This window comes from Drosophila gunungcola (assembly GCF_025200985.1).
Source record: "Drosophila gunungcola strain Sukarami chromosome 2R unlocalized genomic scaffold, Dgunungcola_SK_2 000012F, whole genome shotgun sequence".
NCBI classification, from domain to species: Eukaryota; Metazoa; Arthropoda; class Insecta; order Diptera; family Drosophilidae; genus Drosophila; species Drosophila gunungcola.
Genome location: NW_026453170.1, coordinates 2,153,062 through 2,178,187, shown reverse-complemented (window position 1 = coordinate 2,178,187; position 25,126 = coordinate 2,153,062). Strand labels below are relative to the sequence as shown.

General features: G+C 46.9%; 5 protein-coding genes across 6 annotated transcripts; 2 read left to right on the top strand and 3 right to left on the bottom strand.

Moving 5' to 3' along the window:
- The first annotated feature begins 47 nt into the window (after positions 1-47).
- Positions 48-9,997, top strand: LOC128255954 (protein dopey-1 homolog). Its single transcript, XM_052985877.1, is given in 12 exon segments — positions 48-189; positions 727-977; positions 1,104-1,282; positions 1,337-2,569; positions 2,644-2,944; positions 3,004-3,772; positions 3,901-4,009; positions 4,041-4,431; positions 4,433-8,369; positions 8,613-8,808; positions 8,870-9,212; positions 9,275-9,997. Coding segments are annotated over 11 exon segments (8,097 nt in total). The 5' UTR covers positions 48-189; positions 727-824; the 3' UTR covers positions 9,761-9,997.
- Positions 9,998-10,171: 174 nt separating this feature from the next.
- LOC128255953 (uncharacterized) lies at positions 10,172-12,148 on the bottom strand. The gene is made up of 4 exons (XM_052985876.1): positions 11,899-12,148; positions 10,648-10,715; positions 10,427-10,589; positions 10,172-10,355 (listed from the first exon to the last, which is right to left on the bottom strand). The coding sequence occupies exons 1-4, from the start codon at positions 12,017-12,019 to the stop codon at positions 10,258-10,260; spliced, it is 450 nt and encodes a 149-aa protein (XP_052841836.1). The 5' UTR covers positions 12,020-12,148; the 3' UTR covers positions 10,172-10,257.
- Positions 12,149-13,143: 995 nt separating this feature from the next.
- On the bottom strand, positions 13,144-16,795 carry LOC128255847 (putative ATP-dependent RNA helicase BoYb). The gene has a single exon (XM_052985623.1). It carries the CDS (start codon positions 16,751-16,753, stop codon positions 13,535-13,537), a length of 3,219 nt encoding a protein of 1,072 aa, XP_052841583.1. The 5' UTR covers positions 16,754-16,795; the 3' UTR covers positions 13,144-13,534.
- A 1,434-nt stretch (positions 16,796-18,229) lies between these two features.
- On the top strand, positions 18,230-19,704 carry LOC128255844 (uncharacterized). The gene is made up of 4 exons (XM_052985619.1): positions 18,230-18,522; positions 18,585-18,670; positions 18,911-19,067; positions 19,262-19,704. Exons 1-4 carry the CDS (start codon positions 18,336-18,338, stop codon positions 19,393-19,395), a joined length of 564 nt encoding a protein of 187 aa, XP_052841579.1. The 5' UTR covers positions 18,230-18,335; the 3' UTR covers positions 19,396-19,704.
- A 951-nt stretch (positions 19,705-20,655) lies between these two features.
- LOC128255739 (submandibular gland secretory Glx-rich protein CA) lies at positions 20,656-24,357 on the bottom strand. 2 transcript variants are annotated; one of them, XM_052985460.1, is made up of 3 exons: positions 24,074-24,357; positions 22,320-22,820; positions 20,656-21,093 (listed from the first exon to the last, which is right to left on the bottom strand). In XM_052985460.1, exons 1-3 carry the CDS (start codon positions 24,126-24,128, stop codon positions 20,771-20,773), a joined length of 879 nt encoding a protein of 292 aa, XP_052841420.1. In that variant the 5' UTR covers positions 24,129-24,357; the 3' UTR covers positions 20,656-20,770. The 2 variants fall into 2 exon arrangements, with proteins under 2 accessions (XP_052841420.1, XP_052841419.1); XM_052985459.1 differs by having other exon boundaries at positions 20,656-21,096; positions 24,074-24,354.
- Between the last annotated feature and the right edge of the window lie 769 nt (positions 24,358-25,126).

Below are 25,126 nucleotides of genomic sequence, written 5' to 3'. Positions count from 1 at the left end.
TTGTGAAACACGCATCTCACATATTGGTTATCGCGGCTTAAGAGTACTGGTGAAGAAGTCACGGTTATCAATCGGTGGTCCATCGCTAGCGAGTTACAGCAAAAAATTTGCCATGTAAATTAAACACAAAAACAAAAGTGCAATATAAAACAATGTAAAATGTGTTAGAACTGACAAAACTAAGCTGCGGTAAGGGGGCGAATAGTTAAAAAGTATAAAGTGATATGTGGAGTGATGATTAACGAATGGGGCACAACAACAAAGTGTGTCTGTCCCGTCACGCGCCCCCTCCCCTCCCCTCCCTCATCCATGAAATCAGCAGAATATTCGTCATCAGCTGGTCGTCTCTTTTCGCTGCTCTCTCCTCTCTCCCCACTTAACTGCACTTTTCTGCCGAGAGAGAGCAGAGCTGAAATTTATTCAGAAATTTATTTTGCTCCTGCCACGCGACGTTAGTTTCAGACCGAAATTGCAGTAGAGCGAAGCGGAGCAGCCGATATAATATAGACCCGATATAGGGTCAATTGGCAGCCCCTCCAATTAGGCAGTTAACCAGCAAGACAAAGAATCCCCAGTTTTTCACAGGTGCTCCGCCTGCCACACTGCTCAACTATGCAGCGCATTAAAATTTAAGCAAAGCACACCAAGTGTGTGGGAGTTGGAAGTCAAGGACGCAGCAACAAGTGTTTGCTAATTGATTATTTCATTGGCATTGATTATTCGCAGAGCTCTGCAACCCCAAGCCATCAAAACACACATCGAACCGAGCCGAAAGTCAAGATTTAGAGCCAGAGCCAGCAAGCCCACTGGCAAAAGACGTCGCCATGGAATCCGCGGACGCACTCGTCGAGGAGCAGAAGCTCATGGCCGAGGCCAAGTACCGCACTTACATGACCAACATCGACAAGGCGCTGCGCAATTTCGAGTACTCCAGCGAATGGGCGGATCTCATATCGGCCCTCGGCAAGCTCAGCAAGGTATAGTTGCCTTTGTGGCAATCCAGATAAGCCCCGGAGCAGCCTGACTCACAGCAATTTCCGGGGACTCACACAGACCCTTATCTCGAGTCGAATATTTAAACATTCATTCCCCTCTTTCGACAGGCCATATCGAGCAATGCGCAGTACCAGGTCATACCCCGGCGGCTGAAGATAGCCAAGCGTCTGGCCCAATGCATGCATCCCGCCCTGCCCTCCGGGGTGCATCTCAAGGCCCTGGAGACCTACTCGGTGATATTCAGCAAAACAGGGCCGGAGCGCCTGGCCACGGAGTTTATATACAGGTCAGTGGCCCAGATTACCCAAATTGTCGCACAACTTATGGGTTCTTTTTCCAGTGCTGGTTTATTCCCGCTCCTTGGTTACGCGGCCATGAATGTGCGTCCCGCCCTGCTGGCCATCTATGAAACCTACTTCGTGCCCCTGGGTGACAAACTACGGCCCGCTCTGAGCGGATTCCTCAATGGCGTACTTCCCGGCTACGACTGTGGACTGGATCACTTCGAGCGCATTAGCACTCTGCTCAAACAAGTGTGCAATGCCGTCAACCCCATGCACTTCTACACGGTTCTTTGGGAGTCGGTGGCCAACAACGCGGCCATTCGTCTGCCGGCCATCACCTACCTGCTGGAGCACTTCAACAAGCGGCTGGACATGCAGGAGCAGATCTACATAATGGGGCACAACAGGGAGATCATGATGTCGGCCTTGTGTGTCTGCCTGAACGACTCGCTCATCTTGGTGCAGCGCAACACCCTGGAGTTCCTGCTGCTCGGCTTTCCCATGCACACAGCACTACTCAGCGAGGATGACTTGGTGAAACTGGTCACCAACGGGCTCAATACTATCCTGCGCAGAGACATGTCGCTGAACAGGAGACTGTTTAGTTGGCTATTGGGCAGCGAAGTGGCGAAAAACTCGCCAACCTACGACACCCTATCGTTGGACACCTCAAACGCTCCTTTGGAGGAGGAGCCGGAACCATATTTCGTCAAGCACTCGCGGCACATTCTAATCAGAGCATTAATCACCACCCTGCGACTGAGCTTGGAGTGTGCGCCCATGGACCTGAAGCCCTACAGGATCATGCTGTCTCTTCTGGACAAGGCGGAGATTGGCAGTGCCGTACTGGATTACGTGCTTCATGACATTATAAGGGCCATGTACATCTCGAGTGGCAATGCGGAGGCCTTAAAGTCTGCCAACCTGCTGTTTGCCACTTTCGACCCAGCGTACATTTGGAGCTACATGACCAACATGTTTGAGAGAGCCTGCCTGCAGGCAAGCTCCACGCAGGAAAATCCTCAAGCGGGTGAAATAACCGGAAAATACGCATGTGAAGTGGGGTCTGGGGATCCCTGTGTAATGGAGATCTGCGTGCTGACCGAGTTTCTGCTGGAAACAGTTTCTCTGGAGATGTACACAGAGACCACCAGGGTCTATCTCCCGAAGGTGTTCCTGGCCATCACCCAGCTGCTCTCTCTACACATGGATCACGTGAGCAGCAGCGAGATCACCGCTTCGCTCAAGCTCTGCATGAAGATCGTCTCGCGGGTACAGCCCATGATAACGTAAGCGAAAAACAAGAAACAATGAAGCATCAGGCGATTCTTAGTAACCCCCTTATCTTTTGTTTTCCCCGCAGAAGTCCCATAAAACTGAACAAGGTGATAGAGCAGGGCGGTGGCTCATCGTCGGACGAGAAGATCACTGTGCATTCGGCGAGTGAGACCCGAAAAGTAGAGGGCGCAGCGCAGGGGAGTTCCCTAGAGAAGAGCAAATCCGACTCGCGGCTTAATCAGCTTGCAGAGAACTCGCTGCACGGCACGGATCCCAACGACGAGGAGCTTATCCGGCGCTCAGCGTCCAATCAGAGCGTTGGCCGTCAAAGTCCCAGCAAGAAGAAGGCGAAGTCAATTTCCCGACTCTCAGAGTTGGATAAGGATGTGAGTAGTCGTAAACGGAAAAATGTATATATATTTAATAAATATTTTCTTAAATTCAGATCAGCGCCTCAGACACCGGACAGCAGTCGTCCTCGGATCTCGACACGCCGCGGAGCATTAAGAAGCTGAAGGCCAAAGCCAAGGTGCCCTTCATACGTAGCCCCAAAAAACAGCGACCCAAGGATATAGTACTGATTCAATCAAATGTTTCCACGGAAGTGGGCGATGGACCTAGCGCAGAAGAGCCGAAAAGCGCTCCGCCGGATCAGTCCCCGCAGTTCCAGTTGGATGAGGAGAGCCGGGCCACACAACAGCGCGGGTTCTCTATTCTGGAGAAGTGCATCCGCCAGTACGAGATCTTTTTCGAGGTATATTTGGCTAAAAAACTGCTGCGCATAGATTCGGAGCCTAAGGAGTGCGCAGTGAGGGTTCATCTGCAGCGAACCACCAGCACCAGCCATACCTCCAACCTCTTCATGGCCGAGCAGGTGCTAGAGCACGAATGTCCAGTAAGGGAGTCACAAATCGAGCGGCTGTTTAACCTGCTCCGCGTGGACATTGTGCCGCGCTCCAAGCAGCTGCAGCGCTTGCTCAACCGATCCTTGCCGCTGCCCGCCAGTGCCAGTGACCTGAGCAGCGACAGCGAAGCGCCGGAGGACAAGCAGCAGAGCCTGCTTATCGACGGACAAACCCAGCGCAGTGTCCAGCAGCTGGCCGAGCTCCAGTTGAGCCTCTCGCTGCGTGGTGCCGTCAAACTGGCGGCCGTTCTGCTCGTGGAGATGTCAACCTTTCCCAACTGCAACAAACACTTTGTGCTGGACAAAAACGGTGAGTGGGAGAGTAACACTTGGTGACTAAGATGGGATAAGGGAAAAGATTGAATCACTACTAGTTTGGTTTAGTTAATTCCAGTTGGCCAACTCATAAATTGACGATTCATTGCTATTCCCTTTCAGAGCCTGAGTTGCCCAACTGGTTAAAAGTCCTCTGTTTGGTGGCCTGTTTTGCCCAGAGCGACAAGGAGCTGCAGGTGTCCTCGATAACCACGCTCTTCGATTTGATAAGGTGAGTGAAAACGAATACCATTTTATTTAAGTCATTCAACTTTATTAACTCTTTCAGCCTTACTGCGCTCCCAAATCGAGCATAACACTAGTCCGGGAGTAACCTTCGTGGTTATGCTGCCGCTTCTAAGGTTTGGACATGTCAGCTACATGGAACAGTACACGCGGGTCTTTCAGTTGGTGAGCTCCATTCTATGGGATTACCTAGGAGCTGCGGGCATAGATCCTGCCCAGATTGCAGCGCTGCTTCATCAGCTGCACAGCTGCTTGGAAAGCGGTCTGGTGGAAACGGTTATCGGGAATCGAATGCAGGCGCAGCACCTGCTCCAAATACAGCCGCCATCCCGTACAGACTTGGGCAGAACTGCCCTTCGCAGCTTCCAAATGGAGCGTTTGGCGGATGCTCAGCTCCTGTGTCCCACCGGAATCCACGGAGAGATTGCGAGAGAGCCAGGCCCGAAGCTTTAAGAAGTTCGAACTGTTGTGGCATCTGGGCAGAGACAAGCAGACTACACGCGGATTCGAGAAGACGCTGCTCAAGGTCCTGGACACCCTCGCCTTACCACACTACATGTCCGAGCGCACTTTCGTGACCAACTGGCTGCAGGCGTCGCTCCTCCGTGGCGATCTCGCCCGCCTCACCAAGCCCCTCTACAAGATCCTACTCTCGGCCAGCTCCAAGCGCGTGGGCATCGTCCACATGCAGCAGTTGTACCGCGAAGCGGACGCCGAGGCCACGCCCGCCTTCGAGCGCGATGTGTACGCCATCAGTTCGGAGCAGGGAAATGTCAAATACCACCACATGGAGACCTCCAGCGGCGGCAAGAAGAAGAGTCCCATCAGAAACTTCCCCAAGAAGATCTTTGGCGTCACCTTGAGCGGTGGAAAGGCCAACAAGGTGTCCAATTTCGTAAGCGACAAATCAACTGTTTCCACTTGCAACGAAGCGGCGCAGGATGTGAACACCATCGGCCTGATCATCAATCCACTGGAAAACGCCAACGACTTTGACGACGAAACGGATCTGGAAGAGCCCCGCATTGAGATCCCGCACAAGGAGACGCCGCTGGAGCAGAAACTGGCCTGCGCGATGGACGAGAGTGAGCAAGCTTCGCAGGAGCATCCGCTCCAGCATCCGGCTACTGAGAGTCTCCAATATGATCAGGACATTACCGACCATTCGGACAGCAGTGACTTTGAGTCGGATTCGGAGCTTCGCGAAACCAGCCTGGAGAAGGAGGACAGCATCACGGTCAGTTCCAGTGCTGGTGTTAGTGACGATGTAAAGCGCTTTGTGGGCGACTGTGAAAGTGTCACCGAGGCGTTGACCCAGCACGAAAAGATCAAGAGCCGCAAGACCTATCGGTTGACCAGAGAGAAAACACCGGGGGAGACCAGTCTCAACTCCCTGGAGCAAAAGGACCACGATCATCAGAGCATACCGGACCTCCAGGCAGATGCGCTTCCAGCGGATGAGTACTTCAGAGAGGACAAGAAGCTGGGCAAACGGAAGAAACTGTTGACTGCTGGGGACAAAAAACGGCTCAGCTGCATTTCAAAGACCTCCACAGACAGCAATCTCAGCGGCTCGCACGCGGAGCAGCCAGACCAAGAGGAGGAGGTAACCGAGCCGGGAACTGAGTCCACCATCAATGTAGAGGACAAGCGACGCAACCTTAGTCTGGAAACCAGCAAACTTCAGCCGGACATGCAGAAAACCCTGGAGAAGGGCAAGCAGAATGTGGAGATCCTGCGGCAGAATAACGCAGCTGCAGCCGCAGCGGCGGCAGCAGAAGAGCAGATCAGCCTGCGCAGCTCGGTGAAGAGCAGCGTTTCTCTGCCGGACGCGGCTCACCTGTACCACAACCACCTGCTGATCTACCTGGCTATATACGACACCCGTCAAACCTTGTATGCCCTTCAGACGCTTCGCAACATTATCTGCTGCGATCGCCGCACCTTCCTGTGTCTGTCGATAACCACATCCTTTTCGAGCGCCAGTCTAAAGCAGTTGCTCGTCCGCCATCGCAAGAGCATTTCGGGCAAGGGATTCGACGGCGGGGTGGGCAGCTCCGAGTATGCTCAAGGATATCGGGGCTGCATGCAACTGGAGCTGCTGGTCACGCTCTGTTTGTTCTACGCCCGTGGCTACTTCCAGAAGGAATCGCTGGACGCCCAGCGACAGCCGCCTATGCTGCAGGACATTGTGAACAACCGGCGTATCCAGCTGGAGAGCATCGAGCTGCTGACCCTGATCTGCTCCGAGCTGATAGAGATCGTCAAGGGCATGGGTCGGGGGCTGGCCAACTACATTGCCGATTTGTTGGCCCGCGCCAAGCTGCAGAAGGTAATGCTGCACTGCCTGAACAGCTCCGTGTGCAGCTATGGCCGCAAGGCTTGTTCCAACAGCGGCAGCTATGCGGAGCAAGTGCTGAGCTTCAATGATCCCCAGGACGATCAGTTGCATGCGGACTGCTTCCAGCTCCAGCTGCTGCGTTTGCTGTTGGCTGTCATCCGGCTGGAGCACGAGGTTCACCAGTTGCGGCAGGATACGCCGTCCGCTGCTGGCGAGGATTCGGCGGGAAACGCGTCCCCCACCCGCTTGGCGGAGGGAGCGGCGGCCAATGTGAAGTACCTGCCCAACTGTCTGATTAGCCAGCAGCCCATGTTCTTGGCCGCCGTGCTGGGCGCACTGCAGCAGGAACGCTTGCGCCACTTGCACCGCAACTGGACGGACTTGGTGACCTCCTCGCTCAACTGCTTCTCCTTTGGCTCACTCACGAACATTGTGATCAGCGTGGTGCACCAGCTCTGCAGCAATCTGGACCGCCTGGCCAAGATGGGTCTGCCCCAGCAGCGACACTTCCCGCCCGACTATGTGGTATCTCAGCTCGAGGCGTTAACCATCTTGTGCCACTACTGTTTGCTGGACAACACGCAGCAGACGGCGCTCTCGCACCTGTTTAACCAGGCCTACCCGCAGACCAGTTCCTCGGCGCAGAGTTCCAGCACGGGCCAGTTGCTCAACAGCATTGTGCATTCCTTCCGATCGGCCAGCGAGTCCTCAGCCTCGGCGCCGGCCCCAAGGAACCCCCAATTGCAGGCTGCCCGGAACGCAGTCCTCTCGCATCTGCCGCGGATCATGAGCAGCGTGGCCGCCATCTGGGACAGCGAGCTGGGCCAGTTGCGCCCGGTTCGCCAGCAGCTGCTTGAGTTCCTTTCGCCGGTGTCCCTGCACCACGGCTGCAACTTCCTTGCCGCCGTGGCTGTCACCTGGCAGCAGCGGGGGATGGCCTCGAACATGAGCGGATTGAGCATCGCCGAGCAGTTCCAGAGGAACTCCACGCTGCAGGCGTGTCCTGCCCAGCTTTCGTTGGTTTCCCTGGTCTCCAGCATCCGGGTGATGCCGATGGACTCGTTTGTGATGACGCTGCACCACGTGGTGCGCTCGCCTCCGCCGATCCACCGACCACCTGCCCAGCTCAGCATCGAGGTCAGCTCTCTGGAGCTCTTCTATTTCTACATGAGATCCGCTCCTGCTCCCCAGCTGGCGGATGCCTGGAGCTCACTGCTGGCCCTCATCCGGGACGGTTTGAATCTGACACCGCCGGCGCAGTTCGCTTTGCTGATGCTGCTGAACGAGTTTGTGCAGCGCTGCCCGCAGATGCCTTTCCAGGACAAGAAGGAGGTGCGGGAGCTGCACGACGTGACCTCCCGGTTGGTGGACTCCCTTTCCAGCGTGGCTGGATCCTGCCTAGAGCAGACCACCTGGCTGCGTCGCAACCTGGCCGTCAAGGAAGATACCGATGGCCTGGCCAAGGATAACAGCGTGGGTGGCGGCGGAGTGCAGCAATATTCGCTGCAGGCACAGAGCGTGCTGGCCGCCATTCTGTCCAATCTGCTGGACGTGGCCTACGGTTCGCAGGAGAAGGACAAGGTGGTCAACATAGTGACGCCGCTGCTATACAACATCACCCCGTATTTGAAGAACCACACTGCCCGGAACGTACCCTTTTTCTATGCCTGCTCCGCTCTGCTGGCCAGCCTGAGTGGCTACCAGTACACGCGAAAGGCCTGGCGGAAGGACATGCTGGACCTGCTGCTGGACAACGCCTTCTTCCAGATGCACCTCTCATGCCTGCCCTTTTGGCGCATGATCATGGACAGCCTGATGACCTACGACAACACCACCTTCCGGGAACTGATGACCCGCGTCTCGCTCTCGCAGGCTGGCAGCCTGAACATCTTCACGTCGCGGGATCAGGAGTACGAGCAGCGGGCCATGCTGCTCAAGCGGCTCGCCTTCGTTATATACTGCAGCGAGTTCGACCAGCACAACAAGTACATGCCAGACATCCAGGGTGAGTTTGGGAGAAAAACTCACGAATTATATATATATATGGCAGTTTTTATTAAATTTCTTTATTTGCTAAAAGAACAACCAATGAACAAGAACCAAGAACATTTGTAGTCCTAGACATAGGGACTACAACAATTTTTGAAACAATCCATTAGGATGAACATGTTAAATGTTCAGCAATTAGGAATTTCATTACTTTAGGGGCTTAATTGACGTAAACACAAACTCTTTTATATTTCCCCAGAGCAACTGGCCAACAGTCTGCGACTTGTCCCCATGGGTCCTTCCGTGCAGGCCGCAGTGTTTCTGTGCTTCCGTGTGCTGCTGCTACGCATGTCACCCGACCACGTCACCTCGTTGTGGCCCATAATCATTGCGGAAATGGTGCAAGTGTTTTTGCAAATGGAGCAGGAGCTGAAATCGGAGAGCGAGGAGAGAAAGTAAGCTGTCCACCCGTCACACAAGCCATTCATTTAACGTCTATTTACCCAAATCTTGCAGCCAACAGCTGCGCATGCCTTCAGGGATCGATGTGTCTTGGTCCTCTGCTTCTGGAGCTAGCAATGGCTACAGCTCGCAGACTACGATGCAGCATTGGCGATCGGTGCAGTTAGAGGCCTGCAAACTGCTGGAGCTGGGATGCGTGCTGCCGGCCACCAAGCTGCCACATTTCCAGATGTATCGATGGGCCTTCGTGGGCACCGAGTTCGATGTGCACGTGGAGGAGGTGGGCCTGCCCAACGGAAGCCTGGATAACCTGGCCACATTGCCCAACGCGTTGTATGTGCCGCATGTAAGGCGCGTGGCAAGGTTGATGGACATGAAGTACACCAGTCAGTCGCCGGTGAGTTATTTTCTCACTTTCATGTGCTTCAACTACTTAACTAATCCTTGTGTTACGCACAGATACAGCAACGTCCCAGCAATAGACACCTGATGCTAAACTTCCAGCAACTGCAATCGCTGCAGGATCTGTACGCCTTCTTCACCACGCTGGGCATTAGTTGCCCCCAGCCGCGTAACTTCGCAGACACGGAGAACGATGTGGCCAACTGCCTGCAGGAGATCGAGGAGGTGCTGGCCAACGATTTCCTGGAGAAGCTGCCCAGCATAACCACGCCAAGATGAAAACCGGCCGTTGCCCACCGGCAGACACAGTCGCAGATCCAAGCGAGTGGGTCGCAATTCGAGCTCAAGCTGAATCTGAGTCTGGGCATGGAGTCTGCCATGGAGTCGGGCAGTGCTGGCCAGGCGGCCCGCATCCTGGCCGCCGTGCAGGCCAAGCTAACCAGCCAAAATGCCGAGACGAGCTTCACGCAGACCCACAGCACCCACAGCACCAATAACAGCAGCAACAGCAATAAGAAGACCAACTTTCCATTTTATGTTTAAGTAAGGAGATGGAGCAGAAGACGATGCCGAGTATGATAGCTAGCTATATAGATAGACAACTGGGTCGAGTATATAAATGTCCGTAGTGTGATCGATCGTTTTAAATGTTGAGTGTTTAAGAACGCGGTAGCCCAATAGCCAATAGCACCCTGTATGTATATGTATGTAACCAATGTATTTAACTGTTGATAGTTGCTCCCCGAGTCGATGTGAATAAAAGAAGTGTTTAACGATAAACTGCAATTAAATACAAATCGCACTTTATTAAAAGCACTCTGTGTTAAGTAGAACTGGGGGGCTTCCCCGGCAAATAATTTATAGGTTATAGGCACTGCACCACATTCGCGGAGCTTGAAGGATTACTGCCTTCAGGATTGTTAAGCTAGAGGTAGAAATAGTTTACAACATGAATGCAGAAGGCAAGAATTAACTTTATTCAAAACGGTGGATTAAGTAGAATGTGGGCCTTCCCCAACAAATAAACTAAAGTTTAGGCACTAAACCACATTCGTGGTGCGTGGAGGATTGCTGTCCGCGCGACTCTTAAGCTGCAGGTAGAATGAGTATACAATACGGGTGCAGAAGGCAACAATTACTGAAAGTGTGGAGGAGAATATATGTCAGATTTTGTCAGATACACTTTTGCATGACATCACGATTACTTACAGAGCGTAATGATGTAGATGAGCAATGCGCCAAAGAGGCTACTAGTACCGACGGCCTCACGGTAGCCTCCGTAGTGGAAGATTACACCGAAAACGGCAAACGGAAAGCTGATGGCTTCGATTGCGGCGAAAATCAGCCAGACGAAGACCAGCCCATGCTTCTCCTGGAATTGATAAATGGCGGATTTGTTTATACAAATCATAAAAGTTTATCAACATTACCCTCTGGGTTCCGATCAGCAAACAAATATTGGCGACAACTACGATGGCAAATCCAATAAAGTTGATAACTGCAAAGAAAGTTTTCGTTACAACACATGCATATGGTAGGTATATTTAATAAAAACGTTTGTCATCTTTTGAGTCATTCGATTTTCAACGTAAATCATAACTTTTTCAAAACGTATTCTTCGGGTAATTTTAAATTGTTTGCTTTAAGTTAATGCCTAGAGTTTGAGCTTAAATGGATGTTATCTTACGATTTATACTTTATAATTTTGCTGAATATACATAAACCAAAATAAGAACTCGAAAAACTATAAAGTTAAATCCGTAATTCTAAAGTACATCTAGGAGTATAATTTATAATTTGATTTAGTATTTAAATTGTTCCTGTGGTAGCTGTATGATATAGTTATCCGATTTGGCCTGATCCGACATATATACTACCTGCAATAAAAGTCTTTTCGGAAAGTTTCATCCATATGCATATTTAACTATATTTAATCCTATGTGACGTTCAGATCAACATAATTTCATAGAATTTTTCACAACATTTTATAAGCTTTTTTAGATTTTTATTTTAAGAGGTGAAATTTGGCTAATAACTAACATTTTTAATTGTCTTGAATAAACTAAACAAAAAAAACTCCTGTTTAAGTAAGTTTTGTCAAAAAATTAAATAAAAAACGAGTGTTTTGCTTAAAAAGTATGTTTTTTAAAAACGTATTATGTTGCCTCAAGTGCTATTATTTTGACCAATACTGTATAAACTTTATAGGGTCCGGAAGTTCTCCTTCACTGCGTTGCAAGCATTTGATTATAATTCCCTCTCCAAGGGAATTAATACCATATCCATTTTTCTTTATCACACACATACGAAACGAGCGCCCGAAGTATGTACATAAGTAATGGAAGTTTAAAAAACATAACCAAATGGCCACTCAATTTTGCATCGAGTTTGGATAATCGCATGTATGTACATATGTATACAAAATACATTTATAGAATGAGAAGACACGAGCTCGATTTTGTCACCGATGTCGTCATCGATAGAAGTGAGGTATTCAAAATGTTTGTGAATTGGAACGAGTTTGTCTGGAAAGGACTTAGCCCATTTTATTATTTTGTGTATTCGACGTTTACGAACATACATATGCTATGTATGCATATATGTATTTTGAATGATAATAGCGTCAGCTTGGGTGTTCATCTCTGGAAATAAACAAATGCCACGCCTCGAGTTTCTCCTACCATTTGGAGCCAAGAGCACGCCAAAAGTCATGGTAACGAGCCAATAGATCGCTATTCCGAGGCACCAACTCCTCAGTTCAGTGTTGCACGGTCCATTATCTACCACAAGGTCGATTTTCATTTTGAGATTCTATATTTTCTTCTTAGTTTTCCAAATATAACAATGCGGCGGCACTAAACCGGTTTGGGATCTCTTAGCGCACGGAAAAACGACCGCACTTGGCAAGAATCGAGTAGCTACTGAATCGCATAAGCAGTCGTCTCTGAGAGAGCAACAGTTGGTCGAAACTGGACAACAAAGTTGTTGTTTATTGCTTACCAACATATATATATTTTAAAATTGCTATATTTTGCTTCTTAAATTTAATTTTTAAACGCGGAAATATAATTAAGTGTTTGTTTAACATAGAGGTGTTCATATGCTACGTTAGCTTTGACGCGTGATAAGAGGGTTGAAGTTGAACCATTAGATAAATTTGTGGGTAGATGGGTCAAGAACACACACAATTTTGATCACGTAAAGTGGTTTTGGTACATGGAGTCTTAGAAACGAAAAACTACCCTACATTTATTTCTGTGGAGTGTAATGTAAGGTTTTACGTAAGCGAATGGGCATTAAAAGGATTTACAACTTTTAAAGAATTAGCAACTAATAACAATGCTAGTGTTCTTTGCAGTCTGAAATAAATCAACAAAGTTTTTACTTGTTGTCTAGTTTAAATTAATAAATACAATTGCGAGCGAACCGGAAAAATAGCAGAGTGGGTAGATGTTAAATATAATATACATTCAAGATTAGATGTCATCACAGCTTAAATTTAAACATATTTTAAACTTCTTTGCCAACGGTTACTATTTGAATGGTTTGCAGCCCTGATTGTGTGCCCGTTTAACTTGTCAAAGGTCTTGTTAATATTTAAACTGCGAGAGTTAAATGCGTGGAAACACAGGACTGTATTTTTAAATTATTTTGGAATATGCCAACGTTTTTTTAGTCAAAATAATTTATTAATTAGGTATTACTTGAGTTCAAACACAGGTGCCCAAAAACAGAACCTATGGAATTTATTTTTGTTTTTGCTTTGAGTTTTTGGCTCACTCGCACTCTCTTTTGTGTCCTTGGGAATCATCAAAATAGGCCTAGAGCTCCACAAGCGAAGCAAAAGTGTAGATATTTATTTATATTTAATAAAAAACTTATTAAAAAAAAACAGTAGTTTATTTATTTCAGTAACTTACTGTTAAGTGATTTAAAATCAACGTTTGATCATTTTCTTATTTTTTGAACAGTTACAAGTTGTTAGTAGCTTAACGTAGTTGGTCTTTTAAACATTATATTATTGAATAGGATTATTTGAACCATTCATCCAGTTTAAGAATTTAATTTAAGCTTGAGAATTTCTCTTTGTTAAAGGTTTTAGAAGTTCTTATACCCTTAAAGATGGTTCTTTATTTTTTCACTTTATAATTAGACTTTTGAAACAAGCACTCTAAAGCGTAAAGTCAATTTACGCAGATATACTGGACTTAAAACCAACGTAAAAAAGAGTAAATCTTCTTGTGAATCAATCATGCAGTTTGATTAAAAGCAAATCCCACGTGAATTTGTAAAACAAAAATTTAATTTTTAGGTTTATTAGTCGATTATTTCATTGTAGTCTCCACGCTCAATCCCGTCCAGATTCCGCTCTTCGTCTTCACTTTCCTCGCTCCTGTCCTGCAGCTCTATATCTTGCTTTATATAACCGAAATCCTTCAGACAACGGCTTAATCGTTGCAGGGCCCTCTTTCGGGGGTCATATTGCTTGTCGAACCCATCGTGATTGGGCTTAAGGAATCGGTACTCGCCAAATGCCAGCGGATAGCTGCAGGCAAGCGACTTTGTGATACTGATATACACGGTACGTCCCTTGATGTGATGACGCAGTACACCCAGTGGGAATCTAAGGGTCAGAATGAACTGCTGTATCAGTTCCGAGGACTTTGAAATTGCCCTAAAGAAAAGCTGCGATTCAAAGAGCATAGTCTGGTACTCGTAATCATCTTCCGGCAGGGACACCTGAAACTCCAAGGTGGTGGTGGTCTGATAGTAGGTCACCGATGGCCGTACCACGTTGTGCGGTAGTTGGATTTGTATCTGAGCTTGGTTAGCTGGATCAACCGGATCGGTGGCCGCATGACTGGAGTTCTGTACGGACTCTTTCTTATCCTCCAGTTGTAAGCGGGCGCAGTTCATAAAACACTCGTACAGCTCGGAAAGTGGGTCTTTGTTGGACTGCGGCCTGGCATCTTCTTTAGTTTCGGTGGAAGGCTTGGCCATCTGGTTATTTGATGCGTCTTCAATCGTAGATTTAGTTTCCAGTAACTCCTGCTGCAGCTGGTTCTCCTTGCCCACCTCAAGAGCAATCTGCGCCAGCCGTAGGCATCTGCCGCTTAAAAGGCTTGTTGGATGCTTCTCCGGATCCTCCACTGTCCCCTTGGGCTCGCTCTCCACACTTTCCTTGGACTCCTGAGCATCTTTCTCCTTCTCCTCCTCCTCCCCTATATCTTTATCTATAAACACGTCCTCGAAAAAGTTCAGGATCATGTTGGTCGCCTTCTCACATCTTTTTACCAAAGTGGTCTTGATCAGTCTTTGGGCTAGATTAAGATGCCGCAGATGCACTTTGAATTGGTCCGCATACACAATGGCCACCAGATTCCGGACGTACAGTGTGCCTGCGGCGGCGAACTGAATTTTGGCCTGCAGAAAGTGTTCCTTGGGCAGTTGGGTGAGCATATACTTGACATTGCGGCAATCCTCTTTAGTCCAGCTGCGTTCCCCAGAGTACGGCACCAAGCCGAGCAACCGCAGATCGCAGGCCATCGGTGGCTCCCGCTGCATTGCCTCCGGACACTCAAAGAGTCGTCCACAGGTGGTGGAGAAGATGCGCGTGTCCGTGTCCAGGGCCTGGACTTCCACCGACAAATCGGATTGGACTATATTGACGTTCTGTATGTTCGCCACTTTCAGCACGCGAACCCGCTCCTTGGTGATCGTGCTGTGGTATATGCAGATGGCTCCGACCACCAGGGGCCAGTAGCGTGGGGCTTCCTTTTCCAGCTTCAGCTGCATGCGCAACTCCTGCACGGCGGGAGAGGGCAGCGACTGCCAGCTGCCTTGCAGCGGCATGTGCTCCAGTATGCGAACGCAAAAGTGCGTGGGCGAGTAAACCTTGACCAACTGCACTTTGACATCTCCGGACGCAGGCATATAGTCAGGACGTCTGTCCAAATGGTTTACGTGATGACGATCTGGGCAGACGGGATCGTAGCACTTGCCCAGCACTAGAATCTGGCTGCACAGAGCTTTCTGGTCGCTCTTGGCCTTGCCCATCTCCTGGCGTATACGCTTGGCCACCGCCACCACGCCGGGATCTACCTCCTGGCGCAGCTGAAGAAAGTCCACCAGACGCGGCAGTTCCCGGTGGTTGTTGTCGGCAAGGAGCACCAGCGAATGCAATGACACCCTCACTGGATTGGCCCTGGATGCCAAACTGTTGTGTAGATTGTCGGACAGCATGAGGTGCCTCATTTTGAACTTGCTCCACGAGACGCTCATGCTGTGATGGATCAGGGTGTGCGCATCTCGGATGCTCAGCTCCGGGCAGTTGTCCGTGCATAGTAAAATTACGCCACGACTATTCGCCTGCCAACCATGCACCTGCTCGCGTACAGCCAGATCCGAAGTCTGGTAGTAGGGCAGGCAGTCATAGCCCTGATCATTCAGAGCCATCTCCAGGCGCTGCAGATCCCAATCATCGGCGCAGTAAATCACCGTGCGGTAATTGTCGGGAGGACGCTGCTGCAGCAACTGGACCACTGCGTTGACTTTGGCTGATGAGCGAACCAGGGAAATCCGTATGTGTGTTCCACCGTACAGAGCTGCCTCCATTATGTCGCCGAAGACAAGAGCCGGCTGATCATTGAGCGCTCTTAGTTTGGCCATTAGCGTGGAACTATATGACTGGGACACCATCACCACTTGGGGTGAGTGTGTTAGGGGCAGGATCTCCTGCAGCACCTGCTGGACGCCCTGCAGCTGCTCGACGGACATCAGATCCACATCATCGTAGACCAGGAACTGAAGGCAGGGAAAGCGCATTAGACCAGGAGCCTCCTGCCAGAACCATACCAGCTGGGCAGGAGTGGCCACCAAGCAACCCACTCCGTTCAGGAGCCGCAGGAAGAACTCCGAACTCTTGGTCGAGGGAACATTGAGGATCAGAGTGAACCAATCCTCCTTGTAAGCCTTGCGCAGCAGGGCGTGGCACAGGGCGCTCACCTGGCGGACGCGACGCAGATCGGGAACCAGGATCAAGGCCTTGGCGCCTTGCTGATCCGGTTGCCAGGCCCCCGGCTTCAGACCGCTTAGCGTGCTCCTGCTTTCCGTGATGGCCTTGCAAACCGCATGGCAAACAGGTGGCACGTACGAAAAGGTGCGACCACTGCCCGGAGCACCCACAATCATTGCCCCGTGTCCGGCTCCTCCGGCCAAATGGGGCCATGTGTAGCTCTGCAGGCGGAGCAGTTTGTTCAACCCCAGTTTCCTCATCGTCTCCAGGATGTGCGGCAACAGGGAGACCTCTGTGAACTGGCGAGCCGGAAGCAGTTCGCGTCTGGCATGGGCCACCACATATTCGGAGCAGTTGGTGACCACCATAGGGCGGATGGCATACTCCGCAAAGGGGTCGCCCACTTCGTGGTTCGTATCCTTGCTGCTCGAACTGGCGGAACTGCTGGAGCAGCTCCTCTGCCAGACCTTCTCGAAGTTCTCCATAATGCTGGCCAATTTTTGGTCGCAAATATTTCGCATTTTTTATTCTTCCCGCACTGGAAACCCAATAGCAGATTGAAAACTGATCGGTTATCGATAAGCTTAAGGACGCCATTTTGAATTAGGCTTAGTCTACACTGAAACTGACTAATTTGTTAACTATGAACATTACATTTTTAAATTTTAAAATGTAAAACCACCCTATTTGGGATTCTTATATTCAGTTTAATGTTTTTATCGAACAAATTTTCGAAGAATACAAAAGTTATTTGAATTTTTAATTGGCTTCTCTTTAGAGGCCAAGACATTAGTTATTTTCATTATTTATATACTTTTATTAAATTATTTATATTGTTTTCTTTTACTTTCATATTAGTGTTTGTAAAAACATCAGTTTTTTGTTAAACAAACTAAGATTTCGTATCAATAACAAAGACTTATTTATTTTGTGTCTTTTAAAGCATCATTTAAAATTGCACACCTCTTTGAATACGGTTTCTTTTTACTTATCGTAAAGTGAATTATATTAAGGTTGAATGTACTAAATTATCCGTTGTTTTAATGGAAGTGTATGGAAAGGCCATCAATAACTGTAAGTCCCAGCTGTCCGTCAATCGGCTATCGAAGCTTACGTCAAATCACATCGCGTGCAGAGCTGCATCCGTTTGAAGTTTATCTGGAGGAGATGATCAGCACGCAACTTACCCACGAAGTTCCCGATGAAAGCTATGCCCGTGCCATCAGTGCTGCCATTTCCGTTTTTTCTCGTCAAGTCTGGTTATTTTCTGGATTTTAATTTAAAAAAATTTTTGGCTTGTTTTCAACTTTTTTCCAGAATGACAAATAACATTAAATCCAAAATTACAAATTCGTTGCACCTGACCACGACCAACAGCATTCTATAAAAAAGGTCAAGTTTTAATGAACGAATTCAGCAGATCAACATGATAACTGGTCAATAAATTTATTTAAATTTTATGAAAATACTGCTTCACTTATGAAGTGACTAAAAATTATCTGCGCATGATCGGTATGAACTTAATTTACGAAAGCGAAGATAACCCAGAAAAACTTGATCAAATAACAAATATTTTCCAGCTCTGCCTTAAACGTTTTTTTTAAATTTTTTTAGATTATTTGTTGATTTTATCCCTGCCGTTCCATTGCTTATTTTAAAATATTTTTTTTTAATTTAGAACTCGAAAATAAAGTTAAGCCAGATCACCCTTAAAAAACATCCAGTAACTTGTGCTTACGAATTTAAATATTTATTTTTTTTAAAGAACACATCAAATTTGGATAATTCGGACCATACACAAATATTTTTTAGCTTCATGCTTCAAACCCAACATTTATAAGTCAAATTTTAAATAAAGATGTTAAAGTGAATATATTAATAAAAATATTTTATACTGGCAGCGTAAAAAAGTCACATATTGTGAACTAGTCACGGTGGCTGCTCTTATTAATTCCACCAATCTGGCAACGCTTTTCCTAAAAGCTTTCAATTGTCAGATAACTGCGACTTATTTTGCAATTGCATTTTTACTACGCCGGCGAACGGAAGAGGTTCTGATTTTATTCCGACACCGCAAAAAGGGGAGTACCCATTCCAGTGAAAATGTTGAGCAGGGTTTGTTGCATGCGGCTGAACACCTACGGTGTCGTCGTCGGATGGCTGGGCGCTATACTCTCCTTCTTGGCCACGATCCTTTTGGCAGTGGGCCTGGGATTCGTTGATGAAATTGCGCAGCAGATCGTCGACGCCGACAAAAATCCTGATGTAACTGTCAGCCAGGTTCGCTCCGGTAAGGGTTAATCCTCAAGTGCACTCCCAAGGCAACAAACTTGCAATTTTGTGGTTTTTCAGTGCTCATCATACTCTTTAGCGTTTACCTGGCCCTGAAGGTGATCAATTGTTTGGCATCGGCTATGTTGGTTGTGGGAACCGTTAAGGTAAGTAGATCTGTGTACATGTTTCTTTGTCTAGGGAACATCCTGAAACCAGGGCACCTTTAATCTATGGTGCAATCGAGGAAGAATTTCATAGAAATTTAAGAAAGAACTGCATTGCACCAAACTTGTTTAAATCAACATAAGCCATTACAAAGCCACGTGTTTATAACAAGCTCTAACTCACAATTGGTATTAAAAATTGATCAATGCGTGATTCTCAAACGATGTTTTACTTTGCAGGAACGCCATCTGCTTTTGCTTCCTTGGCTGATCAACAACGGAGTGCTCCTGGTCACTGGAATCATCGGCCATATTACTCTGTGGGCGGAGCTTATCGAATCCTCGACGCCATTCATGAGCGCCCTGCCGGTCGTCTTGCTCTCTGTGTCCATGCTCGGTAAGTTGAACGTGACTCATCCGCTTCAATAAAATATATATATGTGAGGTATATTTTATCTGTGTGCAAATGGGTATACACAGCCTTTGTGGCGAAATTGTGAATCCCCATTGCGCTTATCGCTCGGGCGTTTGTGATCGTTCTGTAATTATACTCTGACACGGTGATGACTGTTCTCTATTTGTTTGTTTCAGTGCTCGCCTGGTATCTCTACTACGGCATCTACTCGCTCTTCAAGCAGATCCAAGCCTCCAGTGAGATCCAGCGCCCTCTGATCCCGCCGCCAACCCAGCAGGCCAACTCCTATCCCAGTTATACCAAGATATAGGCTGGGCATAAGTTTCTTTAAGATGTATCTAACCCGAACTTTGTCTGCATCGCATACTTTTCGAATTAAAAAAAAATGTATAGCCCGTATTTGAACACCAAAATTGGGTACTACCTAGTAATTTCGATGCAGCAAAGGATCGATATTTGTTGTACAATTAATTCTTTGAGTTTCTTTTGGCCATTACGCCATTTCACATTCTAACATACATATTTACTAGCACTTGATGTATTTGTATCTATTGGACTGAAATTGCCAAAATCCCTTCGATTGGCTCATAAAATATATTTTCTATATACGCATGAAAAAGAGTTTATTTGGTTGGTGAAACATTTCCTTTTTCGTTCGGTTTTAGATTATGCTGATAGGTTAAACTACTTACGTACTAAGTGAGTTTAAATGGAGTTTTATGGAAATGAGTTATGATGTTTGATATCAATTGTCTTTCAATCATATGTTGAAAAATACTTTTTCGGCCAAATAAACATAACTGTACATCTTAAATGGGTGCTTACATATATAATAAACGCAAGGCAGCAATTTAAAATATATTGTCCAAACAAATCGCACTTAGTATTTGAAAAACCCCATCTCGTTTATAGTATATGTGCGAAGGGTGAAGTAAGTGTTTTAAAAATGACCTATTTATGATTTAATCATCGACACACCAATCAACAAATTTCTCAGTACTATTTTTGTCCGTGGCATTGAGGTTCTTCAAAGAAATTTATTCCAAGCTAGGAATCTAACAAATATTTCCAATTGGCTGAACGCACAGAAAGGTTTATGAACTTTGAATTCTATTTTACAATGTTCCTTTCACTGTTCGATCCTCAGATTTAAATCAAATGGCTTACGCTCAAGAGGGGGTAACCCATTTGACTAATGATGTCATAGATCAAATTAGATCAAAGCTCTAAAAGCATAAATATTTCCAGTGTGACGACTGGTATCATAGTGCACCAGCTAGTTGCAAAATCGGTGGCCTTCAAGGTAATTTGTAATTTGGTATTTAATCTGATCCTTGGCGTTCCTTGTGAGTATTTGGCGAATCATACCAAATTCCAACAAAATTGGAGGCAATCGTGATTGTTTTTAACTGATATTATAGTACCAGTGGAATCCATATATAATATGTAATATATGGACAGCGACAGCCCCTAAGGAAGAATATAATTAAAGGTATAATCCTGGTGAAAGGATACCAATTTGAAACCTTAAAGCTTCAAACAACATTCTTAATTTTTGCTCTGACAGGCATTGAAATATATTTTCTACACACACAGAGGGGCATAATCTAAAATATGTCTCGGGGCGGCATTCGTTGCAGCTTCTTAGGTACCTACTGTTGAATGGTTGGCCGGTAGACTCATTGTCATTTTCCCAGGCCCACCCACATGTAGCTGGGGTCTATGAACTGGGAGCCGCGGTATCCCTGCGGATTGCGGGACACCAGTGATCGGATCTTCTGGGAGGGTCTGTAGCTGCGCAGGGCGTGCAGGAGCTTCGATGTTTTCCGGTCCTGCTCCTGCTGCTGGTCATTCTCATCCGGAGCCTCGGGAGGCATGGGCGGCAAGTGCAGCGGATGGGGGTGCTTCCCCTCCAGCATTCGCGTTTCGGACTCGCCCAGTTGCGACTGCTCCGCGAAGCGCAGGTTCGCCTCCAGCTGGTTGAAAAAGCCCCCCAGATTGGTCATGGCTCCTGGAAGGAAAATACGGAAAACGGAACTAACAACGGTGTGATACCCACATCAACTTATAAACAAATGGTCGGAATTAAATGGTCTCGAAAACAAAACAAGAACAGACCAATTAACTTAGCTAACAAATTTCAAACTAAATATTCCCCTACAAAACAATCGGGCACCATCTGTCGATCTGTGTTGCCAAAACCATGTCGCTCTACTTAAGCGATCGCCACGACCCTAAAAACTTAATAATTTTTAAAATATTAACTTGATATTAAGAATTTTTCTGTCAACCAATATATATGACTGCGTAAGAATTACTAGCATGTCAAATATTAAGTCTCTAGTTTCCGAAATCTTGACGTTTATGCGGACAGTCAGACAGACAGACGAAAATCAAGAATATTTATACTATACAGTCAGAAACGCTTTCGTTACTCGAAAAGTAAACTATATTCCTCACTACGTGTATTTTGTTGCTCAGAAAACTATCGTGTATATTTGGAGTTCAAAACTGGTCTTCTAAAAAAAGTCAAATAAGAACGGAAGAAAATGAAAAGCAAAGTCATAAAAATGGTAAAGTCACCTTCGATTCAATGGAGCTAGTGGCCATATAAAAAGAATATATATTCATTATCAGCATGATTATTCAAGTCAGTTTGTTTCTATATTTCAGTTTCATTATCTTTAAAAAGCACGCAGAAATACCCACGAATCGGACGTTTCTACCCTATATATGCCATAGTAGCATACTGGTAAATTTTAAGAATTTTGCTGACCGTCCGTCTCCTTGCAGTTTAAGTATGCAGTTGTAGTTGAATAGATAGCCTACTTTTCGGAGACCTTCATCCGACTTTTCAAATCCTTGGTTTTAATGTAAACCTTACTTGTACGTTAAAGTAAGGTAATGTAATTTACATATGCATAATAAAAGAAAACCAATTTGCTTAAAAGTGATGCATTATTAGATCATTTACCGGAAATTCCGCATTAAGGTAAGGCTTAAAAATATAACATACAACCGATATATATACTTTTCGGAGAGCTTCATCCGCCTTTTCAAGTGCTTGGTTTTAATGTCAACGTAAAGTAATGTAATTTACATATGCATAATAAAAAACCCATTTGCTTAAAAGTGATCCTTTACCGTAAATTCCGCATTAGTGGTAAGGCCACAAGTCATGGACTATGCTGCAACTTGGCACAGCAATGGATACCAAACACAACCCGTACTCACCAGCACTGATCGAGGGCCTGTATCGGGGCGGCTGCGGCTGGCTCTTGCGCTTCCAGGGCAAGGAGTAGGCGTAGGCGAGTGGGGGCATCTGGTCCGCGTCGTCGGGTGGCCACTTCAGCGGCGACCTCTTGGCCTTGACTGCCGCACCTGGCGGAGATTGCCACTTGTGCTGCACCTGCAGCTGCTTGAGCTGGCGCAGGTGCCACTGGCGCCCGAACATCTCCGGATAGGGGGCCAAATGGTTATCTCCGAATTGGTTGTCCATTTCCGCGCCACTTGATTTCGGCTCGGGGCTTCCGCTGTCAACAGGGTAAAGGTCGTCGGAAGCGCGTGACGTCGGCGGCGCCATCGAGTCCCTGAGCCCGTTCCAGTTGAGGTCCCAGTCCGGACCCAAATCCCAGTCCCGCTGCCACTCCGGCGGAATTTGGCTGTCGCGGTCAGTTGTTGTTGATGTTTCTAGTGCCACCTGTGCTCCGCCGAGGGGTGCGTTTCGCAGTGGAGCTGTCGGTGAAAATACATATCGGCAGAAGGGACCATTAATTGGGTGCTCCCGCAGGATTTCGGGTAGTCACTTAGGAACAAACAGGGTTGGCGTCGCCAAACGGCATGACATCCAATTTCCGCTCCCACCCTACAGATTTTAATTAGTGATAGGCGCAATGACTGCTAATAAAAGGTCAAGTTTCATATTAAAGCAAGTGCCGAGCAATGAAAAATGGGTGCCAATGTGAGCTACTTGTGTTTTACTAAAGAACCTTACCTATATTCTACATTTTATACTCTGAACCACATAAAATAAAATGAATAACAAAAATGTTATTTACTATGAACGACTCTAATGCGTATATGTATAAAAACAATAAAGTTATGTTGATTTTGCGATCGCAGGTATAATCGATTATTAGAAATGTATTTTTTAAATCGAACAAAATACGAAGTTGTGACGATTTTTCTTTTACATTGTTTTTATTGGATATTTCATTTGCTGCTATACACTAACAATAAATATTCTGTATCCCTTGAAATAGTTTTTCAAGCTGTTGTTAAAAGTCTTTCAAATATAAAAAAAATTCCGCAAGATCGTTCAAGAATACTTATTTACTTTAAAGTTAATAACTCGATTTTGAAAAATGTGGAGTATATCGATAGATATGACCGAAACACACATACAGAGTACGTGTAATTTGAAATAAACTTGCGCTGCGTATTACTAAAATCTGCCTTTCATATCCCAAACCAAAGTTATAATTTTTTTTATTTATTTTTCCGATTGTTCCTATGGGAGCTATATGCTATAGTCGTCCGATTTTGATGAAATTTAAACCGTCATTTTGAAATATTTAACCAATACTATATCTCGAAGAGCTAAAAAAAAAAATATTAATCAACAAAGTTATAATTTTTTTTTATTTATTTTTCCGATTGTTCCCATGGGAGCTATATGCTATAGTCGTCCGATCCGGCACGATCCGACTTATATACTACCTGCAATAGAAAAACAACTTTTGGGAAAGTTTCGTGCAGATGACTTCAAAACTGAGAGACTAGTTTGCTTAGAAACGGACGGACAGACGGACATGGCTATTATGATACCATCTGCAGGGGTATAAAAATTACAATAACGAATATGGAATAAGAAGGGAATAAACTAACAGTGAAAATGATTTGAATTTATTTAGTTTTCGATACCAAAGGCCTTAAATACTTATTTATATCCCCGATGTCATTTGGGACTTGTAAGCTAACCAACTCACCTGCAAAGAGCAGGACCATCAGCAGAATCCGTCGCCTCATCAGCAGGTGCGACATTATGTGGCTGCGTTTTTAATGACCGCCTTCGGGGTGTTGTTTCATTTTACGGATTCACCAACGCTAAATAGTTTGCAAACACATCTCAACCGAGGGTGGCGAAATTCCAAAGAAGAGACCTGCTCCCACGGCCAAGACAGATCGTATTCCACGCCGGTGGACTGGCGACTGACGGCCAAGTGGCCCGCACCGTGCGCTTTTATAGCTCCTCGCGGGCTGCGGACCAAACCCAGCTGCACGGGAACCCTTTCGGCCACCGCCACCGCCACCCCGACCATACACCACCGTGCTCGCAGCACCTGTTGCCCGACGACAGGAGCAGGACAGGAACAGTGGAGGACACTGGGGACATGCGCACCAGCCGGATGGACGTGTCACCTTTGCTTGGTTTTTGAAGTGCGACTTGAGCTCCGGCAATTTTCTAATATGCACGGAAATGGCGAATGGCGAACGGCAATTGGGAGTCGAGTGTCCAAGTGCCGCTTTGGATTCCATTCCACCATTCGGTCCAATAAGGCTCAGGTGTGCCAAAGGACCCTTTTATGCAATTATCCTGTCATATTGCGCAATTTTCCCAGCAACCGATATTGCTCCAGGTGTAAGCCGGTCTTGCCTCACCTTTATTCCCTGGCATCCCAGACATCCATCCGGCTGACATGACGTCAAAGGCTTTGCCTTTGAGCTTGGCCACCGCCGTATTAGCATAATTGGGTCAGTGGCTGGCTTCGGTGGTGTCTTCCACCGGCCATTGTGAGCCGTGCATCCATTTGGCCGTCCAGGAGCCGCACCACCTTAGGGCCTTGGTCGCTCCTCGCTCCTAATTAGATTTGCATGCAGCTTCTTTGTGGCACGCTGGGCGTGCTAATGGTCCGGAGGTCTGCTGGCCCCTCGCTGCATTGGTTCATTGGTCTGGCAAACGCCAACTTTGCCTCCACAGCATTTAAAAAACTTTCAAGCACAAACTGTTTGTTAATTAAGCTTCAATTGCAAGTTAGTTG

Coding starts and splice junctions, on each gene's coding strand:
- LOC128255847 (XM_052985623.1), bottom strand. CDS start 16,753: ATGCGAAATATTTGCGACCAAAAATTGGCCAGCATTATGGAGAACTTC.
- LOC128255953 (XM_052985876.1), bottom strand. CDS start 12,019: ATGAAAATCGACCTTGTGGTAGATAATGGACCGTGCAACACTGAACTG. Junction 10,590..10,647: donor TGCTGATCGGAACCCAGAGG/GTAATGTTGATA, acceptor TATCAATTCCAG/GAGAAGCATGGGCTGGTCTT. Junction 10,356..10,426: donor CATCTACATCATTACGCTCT/GTAAGTAATCGT, acceptor CCACACTTTCAG/TAATTGTTGCCTTCTGCACC.
- LOC128255739 (XM_052985459.1), bottom strand. CDS start 24,128: ATGTCGCACCTGCTGATGAGGCGACGGATTCTGCTGATGGTCCTGCTC. Junction 22,821..24,073: donor GATGGTCCTGCTCTTTGCAG/GTGAGTTGGTTA, acceptor TTTCACCGACAG/CTCCACTGCGAAACGCACCC. Junction 21,097..22,319: donor CAGGCCCTCGATCAGTGCTG/GTGAGTACGGGT, acceptor TTTTCCTTCCAG/GAGCCATGACCAATCTGGGG.
- LOC128255844 (XM_052985619.1), top strand. CDS start 18,336: ATGTTGAGCAGGGTTTGTTGCATGCGGCTGAACACCTACGGTGTCGTC. Junction 18,523..18,584: donor TGTCAGCCAGGTTCGCTCCG/GTAAGGGTTAAT, acceptor GTGGTTTTTCAG/TGCTCATCATACTCTTTAGC. Junction 18,671..18,910: donor TGGTTGTGGGAACCGTTAAG/GTAAGTAGATCT, acceptor TTTACTTTGCAG/GAACGCCATCTGCTTTTGCT.